General features: G+C 37.8%; 1 protein-coding gene across 1 annotated transcript in view; it reads left to right on the plus strand.

Annotated features, from left to right (window-relative positions):
- The first annotated feature begins 8182 nt into the window (after window positions 1–8182).
- LOC105743881 (alcohol dehydrogenase class 4 mu/sigma chain-like) overlaps window positions 8183–12211 on the plus strand; it is a 26507-nt gene continuing 22478 nt past the window's right edge. Inside the window, exons 1-2 of the mRNA XM_012517467.1 lie at window positions 8183–8204; window positions 8654–8765. Coding sequence (XP_012372921.1) covers window positions 8183–8204; window positions 8654–8765 — 134 coding nt within the window. The remainder of the gene's footprint in view (window positions 8205–8653; window positions 8766–12211) is intronic.

The raw sequence follows: 12211 nt of genomic DNA on the forward strand, positions 1-12211 counted from the left end.
CAGCCCCTGTTCTTTCCTTTATCAAAGATGAACATAACAATGAAAACAAGTTACAAAATAGTTATTAGGGCATTTATAATGGTTGATAAATTGTGTATTTTTATCTTTGTAGTAGTTATTCAGAGTAGAAGTTGTATGAATACTATCTTATCTATGCAATATTAACACAAGACTTTCTTTTAATGAACTAAAAGAAACTAGCTTCCCAATTTGAAATATTTATTATGCGTTTTGGATCTTATCTATTTGTTCATTTTTTCACATTAGTGAGACAGCATGTTGTTTATCCATGCAGATCTTACTTATTTCACTTATGAATATTGTCTTGAGTTGCATCCATTTACTTTTACTTTTTTTTTTTTTCAGAACCAGGGATTGAACTCAGGACCTTGTGCTTGCCAGGGAAGCACTTATTCCACTGAGCCATCTCCCCAGCCCCCATCCATTTACTTATAAAAGACTCCATTTATCCTTTTTATGGCTGAGTAGTACTCCATTACATTAAAACAACACATTTTTAAAATCCATTCTTTTGCTGATGGACATCTGGGTTGTTTCTAAGATTTAGCTACTACAAATTGTACTGTTATAAACGTGGGTGCACATATATCACTGAGGTGTGGTGATTTTAATTCTTCTGGGACAATACTCAGAAGAGGAGAAGCTGGGTCAAATGACACCTCCAATCCTATTTTTTTAGGAATCTCCACACTGACATCCACAGTGGTTGTACCAGTCTACACTCCCACCAATAGTGGAGAAGGGCTCCTTTACCCCATAACTTCACCAGCATTTCTTATCAGTTGATTTTTTGATGACAACCATTCTTTCTGGGGTGGTATGGAATCTCAGTATTGTTTTAATTTGCATGTCTGAAATAACCAATGATGCTGAACATGTTTTCATGTATTTATTTGCCATTTGTATTTCTTCATCTGGGAAGTGCCTGTTTATCTCTGGTGTCCACTTTTGAACTATGTCTTTGCATTTGAGGGTCTGATTTTTTCAGCTATTTATATTCTCTAGATGTAAGTTTTTTGCCTATGAGACAACTTGTTATAATTTTTCCAGTTGTTTTATTTTAAAGAAAAAAAGATACAGAATTTCAAAACAAGATAATGGGAGAGTAACAATGGTTAGTACGTTGCTCATTGTTATCTTCAAAGTAATTGCTCATATTATAAGAAATGGGCATGAAAAATTGATCAAGCAATATAGAAGCAAGCATTTCTATTTTTAAAGACCAGAATATATGGTGTGATAGAAAACTTTTTTTCTGAGAGAGGGACAAAAGGGGAGACTGAGCCGTTTACCCAAGAAGCTGTCTCTTCCAGGGATTTTTTATAGAGTAAAGCCATGGGGAGAGGTGAGTCTAAGGTGGAAAACTTGGGAACTCGCTTAGGTGGGCATGAAGGGGACAAAACTATGGTCAAGAAATGAGATTACAAGCACCACTGCTCAGGTAAAATTGATTAAATCCAGGACCAAATGATAGACATTTCCTTCCAGTGAGCTATTAGCAATTAGCAGTATGTCTATTTTTGTATATATATTTACTTTTTCTCCTATCCCCCATCCTAGTTTCTCATTCCTTTTAAATAGTTTATAATGGATATTGCGTGACAATTTTGAAGCTGCCAAGCTCAATTTCATGCACAAGTCCTAGAACTGGCTTGGCAGCCTTGCAAGGGATTAGCAGAAGTTCCCATCTCAGGGCAGAGCTGCAGGCCTGACCTGTCCTAACTTCAGCACACCCTCACGTAGTCAAGGAATGAAAGGGCGAGTTCTGGCTTGCATCTGACTCTGTAAATTATTGCCTGAGTTTGCCAGGCTGGAGAGAGAAAATGATGGGAACAAAGGCTACAATATAACCCCACCTGCAAAGCCTGCTGTTTGCCAAGGCAAGGCAAAATTCAACAGCTTTCCCTGTGACTGGATGAGGAGCAGCTGCACACAGTACTTACATCCCCATCACTGTATATGCCATGAAGAATCATTCAACAGCAAATGGAGTCTGTTTCCATGCAAGCACAGGGCCCTTTTCCTTCCCCTCTTAACCCTAAGTCTGTGACCTGTCGTAATTTGTATGTCCTTGGTGCCAGACAGTTTAATCAACACTTTCACAATCATGCCCTCACCTAGTTTCACAACAACCAGAGGGAGCATGGTTTCCTCTCCTGTGAGCTCATGAACTTTATGTCTTGCTCTAAACTGGGACTGAACAGATGCCCAGCTGTGCTGAGTACTGTGGCTAGTGGTCCACGTGAGCTGGGTGTGTGGCAGAGGCTGTCCCTACAGAGCAACAGTGCTCTGAGAAGAACCTGAGCATGAGTAGGAAGTCCCTCCTGCAGGCTTCAGACCCCACAGATGAGAGTGATGCCCTGGAGAATAGGGCAGCTGACTGGTCCCCACTTAACTGGGACCCTCTTGGTAGAAACTCAGGACTGTCTGCCTCCCTTAATTCTGAGTGACAACACAGATTAAGCCATAAGGATCTTATTTGGCCTGTGCTTCCACCTGAATTACTCACAGCACCTCCAGTTTCAGAAGATTTTTCATCCCCAAACATTTGGAAAATTCTAGATGCTTCTAGTAACACAGTTAATCTCTGCCTGGACATTAGGACATTTTGACCAGAGTGGTTATATTTTAAATAGTTTTAAAAGTCCACACAACAAAACCATAACAATGAATCCAAGCAACCAATGAGAATCAGGCTATGACTGATTATGAACCACTCAAAGTGCTTTATGATCCTTACCAGAAGTTCTTAGGACCTCGTGTCATGTGGCCAATGCTGTTTCTGTAGAGCTGAAGGTATACACAGCTAAGTGAGAATATGGGCCCTGAACAAGCTTATCACCTCCAAAACCTATATTCCTATAGCATACCTCTCAAAGTGCTGCTTTCTTCTGAATTTAGACTCTGGGAAAATACACTTGTAGGCATGCTGAGATGAGCCCTTCTCACTAGAGGCCTCTGTGACCTGTGGAAATGGAACCAGACTCACAGTGACTGGAAGACTGAGTACCCAAGTCTTGGCACCAGAATTTCATACAAGTACTGTAATACAGTTTTCAAAAAAAATTGTGTGGTGAGCTCCTAAAACTAGACATACAAACAATATGGTCCATGTAGCTATGACCTTTTGAAAACAATAATTGGTAACATTCTACTTTTCAACTTTGTCATTTTACCATCTAGTCAGGTCTCATGGGGATAGATTAGCACCATTAAGACTCACTCAGATTTAAGCCTCGCATGATATGTTAAATTGGGAAACTGTATTTTTGATTACTGGTAATTTGAAGCTTTGGTAAGTACCTAAGAGGAAACTTACAAGTTTTACACCTGTGCGGACAACACCCAGGTTGGTATTCTTTTGCCTTTGCTCATAAATAAAAAAGTTTTTGTTGCTGAGACAAAGTTTAGTTTACCTGGTTTTAAGGCTGAGGCTCAGAATGCCTGTGCTTGTCCATACCTGCTTAGCTCTGAACACTTGCAAGATATGCTAAGGTTTTCAGCATTCTCTGCTAAAATAGTATAGTCCTTAAGCACTAGACTGGCAATACTTTACACGTAAGAATTTAATTTAGCTAATGAATTAAAATTATTAATTCTAGTCTGAATTCTGCATTTGAGATAAATACATTTTAACTTGGATCTAACTATATTGCAGTGAGAGATTTGTGGCAAAGTTTATACCTATTTTTCAATGCAAAGTTTTATTCTTTTATATTATCTGAACAATAAATGCTTGCAAAATTTTTCTTTTGGTTGGTAACCTTTATGTTCTGGGTTCCACACTCCAGAGTCTTAGGCTTGCCTTCTTCAATTACTCCAAGGAGTAAAATCTCCTTTGTGGAGCATGGTTGGGGTGTCAGTACAACCATTATTCACTGTCAAAAATAAGATCTATCTGTGGTACTGTTCTATTAAAGTGGTTTGTAGACCAAAGAAATTCTGATGTCACTGAATCTTATGTTAGGAAATAGTAACTTGTAATAATTAAACAGATATTTTAGAAGAGCTAAGCTCTTGCCCAAGTAAGTGAAGCCCCTTGGAATCCAAGAGCCCATGTGTGTGTGGATCCTAATTTCCTTTCAGCCCTACTCTGAATATCCCTAGGTATACAGACTCACAACCACTGGAGATAACTCTGGATAATGTGACTGGGGATCAGATTTTTCAATATACAGTGACAACTTTTTCTTAATTTTCTATCTCCCAAATTTCTAGAAATCATAGTAATTAATATTTACATTCTATATGCTCTTCTCTCTCAACTTTGATCACCTTTTTAATTTATTTTTCATTTCCTTGGACATATTTTCATTTATAATTAATTGCACATTTTCCACAAACCACATCAAGGCTGTGTAGAGTGAAGTAGAGCATAAATAGAAATGTATACATGTGAAAGCTAGTTGAGCTTCAGAGGGCAGCTTGCACTTAAGAAGCACCCGAGATATCTTCTACAAATTGTGTTCAACTGGACTGACCTCATGTGTTTCTCTAGCCTCCAAAAACTAAGGTGGATGAGTGTTCTCAGCTATCTTAGTAGGTTTGATTATCCTATTCTTTGTAGGTTGCTACTTTTGGTTTGGTCATAATAGCAGTATTTGTTTTCACAGATATATCTGTAAAAGGGAGGGCCACCTGTGAATCATACTGCCAAAGGCAGAACTCTGGTGCCAGACTATTTACTTGAAAGCAGAAGATGCTGTTATTTACTGCGTAGTGAACCAGAGGGCATCATTGAGAAAAAGTGCTTGTTTATGGAGATACAAACCAGGAGAAAGACAGGATGATCACTGCTGGAAAAGTAAGCAGAATATTTCTGTACACTCTCTCATGATCTAATAGTGTGGGTTGCTTTTCAAAGGCAGTAAAGTCGCTAAATACTTGGGGATATTGTGAGCCAAATGCCAGCTGAACAGATACCACAGGGGAAAACCTTGAGTCAGTTGCAAAAAGTTCCAAGTGAGGTGGGTTAAAGTGAAGATTACATGTGGAAGGATTTTTAGGAAGATGGTGGAAGAAAACAGAGACCTGTGGTTTATAGTGTTACAATTTGTAGTGTGATTTCAGGACAGCTGGGTTTTTGCTTTGGTAAGCCAATGTCCCCTGAAGGGGCTTGGCTGAGTGCACATCCTTCAGCATGCAGTGGAAAGGTTTCATGTAGTTGTTGAAAACAATTTGTGTTGCTTTTGACAGTGGAAAATGCTAATTCCAGAATGTGAAGCTGACAACAAAGTATCATAAAGTTTCTTAGTGACGTATTTTTAAAATTAAAATATAATTTTGAAAACGACTACAGTGGAGGTAAGTTATGTTTATTCTATAAGAAAATAATAGAAGATCTGGCCAAATACCTCAGCAGATTAAAGCTCCTGCAAGAAGGTACAGTGGCCAGGGTTCAATTCTCGGGCCTGTCTTGCCAGCCCCATCCCCAGGGTGCCCTGAGACAGCAATTGAGACTGGGCATGGTGGCATGCTTGTGTAATCCCAGCTCTTGGGAAGCTGCAAACAAGTGGACCATGATCACTATGAGTCCAATCTAGTAGTGAGACCCTGAATATCCTGTAGACGCTTCCCTAAAAAATACAAAAAAAGAAAAGAAAAGAATGGAATCAGGAATTGATACCAATTTTAGAAATAATTGACATTTTTTTTCATTTGTAAGTAGACCAGTGTAGGTTCATACTTTAAATTGGTACACACGCGCATAAACTCTAAGGTGCTTTTATTTGTTTCATTCTTACTTAAACAACTTTGCATTTAGCCTACCTTAAGGTTTTCGAAAAATAAAGATGACAGTTGACGTCTGGGTAATAAATACAGCAAGAAGAAGCCCTATGATGTTAAAATTTGGAATAACTTTTCCCAGAATAGAACAGAACTGGAGTTAAGAACATCTGGGTTTGGGTCAGAAATCCAGACAAACTAGACAACTTGGAGAATTACATTTTCACTATTGAAGCTACTGACTCTACTTTGGAAACAATCTTAAAACTTTTCTATTTCATGAAGCCGGTAGATCCTGGAGAGTGAGCTCTGCTGTCCCTGTGAGCTGGCTGTGGAGCCACTGTCAAAACACCTCCAGTGATGGGGACCTCAGGGGCCTCCAAACAGCACCTTCCAGTTTGATTAGTGAGCAGTGAATGGCAGGTATGCAGTCTCGATCCGCAGATTGTCATGCAACAGTATGGTTCACAGAAGGTTGTATATTTCCTAACCTGCCCAGCATTTAAGAATAGCTCATGGCAGGAGAGGACTCCTTTATATTTGGAATTCCATCTTTGTCCTGTTTAACTTGTTCTCTTTTTTCATTAAAAATTGAAAATTATTTTAGCTGGCTAAGGCTATCTTAACAATGTACCATAGACTGGGTGTCTTAAACAGCAGACTCATATCTTCGCACATCTGGAGGTTGTAACTCTGAGAACAAGTTGTGTACCCAGTTGACTTCTTAGGTGCCTTCTCTTCACTCGAGATAATCCACTTCTGCCCATCTTCATATGATCTGCCCTGGGAGAGTCTGTGTCTCAGTCTCCTCTTCTTATGAAGTCCCAAGTCCTATCAGGTAGGCAAACCTCAGTGATTTGTTTTATTTTCTTTATCTCTTCTTAAAATTTCTTTATCGGGCTGGAGAGATGGCTCAGTGGTCTAAAGCATCTACTTAGAACAAGCTTAGCAAAGCATCAGGGACCGCGGTTCAATCCCCCAGCACCACATGCCAGCCAGCCCCGCCCCCTGGTGGGCTGAGCTGGCCACACACACACCACACACACACACACACACTCTCTCTCTCTCTCTCTCTCTATCTCTCTCTCTCTCTCTCTCTCTCAAATAAAAATTAAAAAAAAAATTTCTTTATCAACCCATAGTAATTGTATGAACTAATGGCTTCACTGTGACATTTTCATATTGATTTGATTGTACCAACCTTTTCAGGTCCCATTGCTTGCCCTCACCTTTCTCCCTCTGGTTTCTTTCCCCTTTCCTAACAGTCTCTCTTCCTTCGGGTCTCCTTGTTCTTGTTTGTTGGTTTCTTTATAGTTTCCATGTGTGAGAAAAAACATACAGTACTTGCCCTTTTGCATCTGGCTTGTTTTTGTTTTACATGACAACCTTTATTGCCACCCACTTCACTGAAAATGATGTGATTTTATTCCTCACAGATGAATAGTACTCCATTGTTTATATGTACGTTTTCTTCATTTAGTTACTGATGGACACCTGCACTGATTCCATAACTTGACAGTTATTGATAGTGATGCAATGAATATAAGCAAGCAGTTATAATTTCTGTATTCTGACTTTATCTCATGGGTATATACTCAGAGTTAGTGTAGCTGAATCATGTCATAGTTCTAGTCTTAGTTTTATGAGGAATTTCCATCCTGTTGTCCACAGTGGATGTTCTAGTTTATGTTCCCAACAGCAGTGTGCAAGTGATCTTTTCTCCACATTCTTGCTAGTACTCATGTTCTGTTTTCTTGATAATAGCCAATCTGACTGAGGTGAGAAGGAATTTTCACATATTTTCTATTTGTATGTTCTTGATGACTAAATTTTTTGTATGTTTATTGACTATTTATTCTTCTTTGAGAACTGTCTGTACAGATCATTTGTATATTCATTGATTGGATTGCCTGTTCCTTTGTTGATAACTTTTTGAGTTCTTCATCTATTTTGGAAATTAATCCTCTATCAGTTGACTAGCTGGCAAAGCTCTCTCTCAGTCTTTAGGCTGCCTCTTTAATCTTTCTGTTGTTTCCTGCTATTCAGAAACTTTTCAATTTGATGTGATCTCATTTGTTAATTCTTGCTCCTATTTCCTAAGCTTTCAGAGAGATATTCACAAAATAGTTGTCTTTGCCTGTATCTCACAGTGTTTGTTTTCCTTAATAGCTTCCAAGTTTCAGGTCTTACATTAGGGCCTTTGATTTATTTTGAGATGATTTTTGTATAGAATAAGAGATAATACCCTCCTTTTAGTCTTCTACATATCGATATTGAGTTTCCAGGACCACTAAAGAGCATTCTATCTTCACTGTGCTTTGGGGCACCTTTGTCAGGAATCATCTCCCTGTAGGTACCTGGGTCTATTTCAAGTCCTGAAAGAAAGTGACTTCCAGCCCATATTCCTGTATACAGGCAATGCTGTCCTTTAAGGATGAAAGACAAGGATGCTGCAAGTAAGCATGAGTCAAGGCATTTGTGACACATAATTTAGCATCATGGAAGAAACTAGAAGGAATCCTGCACTCACTCAGAAGAATAAATAGAGATAAATGCAATCACAAGAGCATAGGAAAGAATAAGTCTCACTGGAAAAGGAGAAAAGCAAATTTGTTTTTCATTTTTATTTTGATTTTATTTTTTCAACAATTTTATTGAGAAAATGCATGAGACAGTTTCAAATCCAATTAGTAGGAGAGTTTCAATAACTAATACATTGCGTATTGTTGTCTTAGTGGTTAATCATTGTACAAGATGCAGACATGATATCCTGTTTATAAACACTATCAGAACAAACATTTCTATTCATTGAATGAAGAGAATGTATCTGTCTATCTATCTTAACTATTTTGAATATACAGATACAAAAAATGGTCATTCGTTTGTATCCCCTTTTTCTGTTTAGTTTTGTCAGAGAAGGGTATTCCTGTTGTATGGTATGGGTCAGTGCCGAAAGAAACAACAAGAAGACCTGATGAATGTAGCTTTAGAGGTCTTACTGAGATTAGTCTCTCCAAGTGAGCCCAGAGCCTCAGAAGCATCTCACATTTATTGAGGGGTAAAGGCAGACTAAGAAATGTGCATAATTACTTAAGTGAATACAACCTACTATCTCTATTGACTTCCACCATTTGCCTAACACTAGGTCCACACAAATGCTAGCTGATAACATCCCAAGGAAGGGATCAAAGGACAGGGCTCCTGCAAGGGAAGCTGTTATCTGCAGCCTTGGGTTCCAGCTTGCACGGAATTTGCAAACAGAAAACAACTTTCCTCTGGCTCTGTCTATTGTTCCCTGCTCTCTTGGGACATCAGGCTTTTGTCTCAAATCTACATCTCTACATATTCCATTGTCATTTAAATATTATAGGAGCATGAATTCAGCAAAACATTCCAATACAGTCCATTATTCCATAAGAGCAGTGGGTTTTCCATAAGACTGGCAATGTCAGAAGTTGTTGAATTGAGCCTTTTATGGCTCAACATATTAATATGTCTTTACTTTTTATACTTCACTTTTATAATTTTCTGTTGGATGGTTAAGACAAAGATGAAACAAGACCTATATAACAAGGAATGTGGCTTTTGTATCTGATAAGTTAGTCAAATCCCCTCAAGATTTATCCTGAAACACTGTACCCCACTTTGTAGATCCTTTGATCCTTTGTCAGCCATGTGGATGAGTCATGGCCATTGTTTGACCAATTAGAAAAGCAAATTTGAAAAAACACATATTAAAAATATTGAATTTTAAGAATAAATCTTGGCTATGAATCCATATGAAGCTAATTTGGGAATGTGATATAAGTTTTCTAAATTTAAAATTGGGCTTCATTTGTTTCAAGAATTATCATCTCCAAGAAAGGATCTCTTAAAAACAACGAGGATGCAGGAAAAATAATCCATCACCTGCAAGACAATGCAAAGATGAACAATGTGAGACTAATAGGCATCAATGAGAAAGAAGGAATCAATACAAATGACATTAAAAAAATATGGGCAGAGGTAATAGCAGAAAACTTCCCAAATATGAGGAAACAATCTGCCATTCAAGTAACCGAGGCACACAGAACGTCAAGTAACCTCAACCCAAATAAAAACACACCGAGACATATAATAGTCAAGATCCCAGAAATCCAGCACAAGAAAAATATAGTGAAAGCTGCTACAGAAAAGAAGCAGATCACATTCAAAGGAAAACCCATCAGAATTACGGCCGACTTCTCTTCACAAACCATGAAGGCAAGAAAGCATGGAGCAGAGTACTTCAGGTTCTCTATGAAAACAAATTCCAGCCCAGACTACTATACCCTGCAAAACTCTCTTTTCAAGTTTGATGGAGAAGTGCAATACTTCCATGACAAAGAGCAACTAAAGAATTTCATGATGACAAAGCCAACCCTACACAGGCTACTGAAAGATGCTCTAGAGAGAAGCCAAAATGATCAGAACTCCACAAATGAGATCAGATGCAACAAAGTAAATAGGGCATGCAATTAAACACAGGACAAAAAGGAGTAAATGACAACAGGTAAATAACATGTCAAGTGTATGTCAATACATCTCAATTATAACTATCAATGTAAATGGACTCAATTAACCAATTAAGAGAAATAGACTGGCACAGTGGATTAGAAAACAAAATCCAACAATATGATGTATATAAGAAACACATTTAACTCATAAAGACATTCATAGGCTGAAAGTCAAAGGTTGGAAAAAATTACTACATGCCCCAGCACCTCAGAAAAAAGCAGAGGTAACAATTCTATTCTCAGACAGTCTCAACTTCAAACCAAGAATGATCAAGTAAAATAAAGAAGGCCACTATATACTGGTTAGGGGAAAAATTCAAGAGGAAGAAGGAACACTCATAAATATGTATGCACCAAACATGGGAGCACCCAACTATATAAAGCAACTCTTAATGGACATGAAAAATCTAATATCCAATACCACAATCTTAAAAGGAGACCTTAACACCCTCTTATACCAAAAAGATAGGTCAACCAGACAAAAAATTAGCAAAGAAATAACAGAACTGAACCAGAGCTTGAAACAAATGGATTTGGTGGACATATACAGAGTATTCCACCCAAACACAGCTGAATCACATTTTTCTCAGCTGCACATGTGTCATTTTCTAAATTCAACCACATACTAGTCCATAGGTCATGTTTAGATATATGCAAGAAAACAGAAACTATCCCATCCAAATTATCTGACCACAGTGCAATGAAACTGGAAATAAATGACAAAAGAAACCAGAAAAAAAGCTAAATACATGGAAATTAAATGACACCCTACTCAGCAACCAATGGATCACAGATGAAATTAAACAAGTAATTCAACAATATCTACAATTCAATGAAAATTCAAGCACAACTTATCGTAATTTATGGGATATGATGAAAGCAGTTCTCAGAGGGAATTCATAGCTGTGAACTCACACATTAGGAATACAGAATGGGAACAAATAAATACCTTAATGCTGCATCTTCAACAACTAGAAAAGGAAAAGCAAACCAAACCCAGAGCCCAAAGACGGGAGGAAATCATAAAGATTAGAGCAGAAATTAATTCAATTGAGACGAAGAAAACAATTCAAAGAATTAAAAAAGCAAAAAGCTGTTTCTTTGAAAGATTAAATAAAATCAATAAACCCCTAGATAACCTCATCAAAAAGAGGAAAGATAAAATCCAAATACAAGCAATAAGGAATGAAAAGGGTGTAATTTCCACAGGGCCAGTGGAAATTCAAAAGATTATTAATAGCTACTTGGAGAATCTTTACTCTCACAGAATAGAAGACGCAGAAAGAATCGACAGATTCCTAGAAAGGTACAAATTACCACAACTGAATCGACAAGATATCACCACTCTCAATAGCCCAATAACAGCCAATGAAATACAAGATGTAATAAAAAACCTACCGACAAAGGACAAAGAAAAGTCCAGGTCCAGATGGATTCACAGCTGAATTCTACAAGAAATTTACAGGAGATGTAGTCCCTATACTTCTCAAACTCATCCATGAAATTGAAAAGGAAGCAATCCTCCCAAAATCATTCCTGGACACAAGTATTATACCGATACCAAAACCAGGGAAAGACACAACTAAGAAAGAGAACTACAGTTTAATCTCCCTCACAAAATTTAACTGACAAACATTACCTCTTAAAATCTAAATAAGAAATCTAGCAGATAGGTGGGTAGCAAGAGAAAGAAATTCCCATTTGAGTTTCTGGTGTAAAATGCTCACCCTCAGAATCCATGGAGTGGCATGAGTAGATGATTAAATGAACAAGTGACATTCAGGAAACTGCTTTTATTCACAATCTCTAGACCCAGACATGAGTGGAAGGATGAAGGTGCCTTCAGTGAAATAAAATGGGGAGAACGGTTCCAGTCTCTACATTTCTCTGTAAATCTCTCCTTGCAGATATGTCAAAGGACATACATT

This window comes from Octodon degus, unplaced genomic scaffold (assembly GCF_000260255.1).
Source record: "Octodon degus isolate 3935 unplaced genomic scaffold, OctDeg1.0 scaffold00183, whole genome shotgun sequence".
Lineage (NCBI taxonomy): Eukaryota > Metazoa > Chordata > Mammalia > Rodentia > Octodontidae > Octodon > Octodon degus.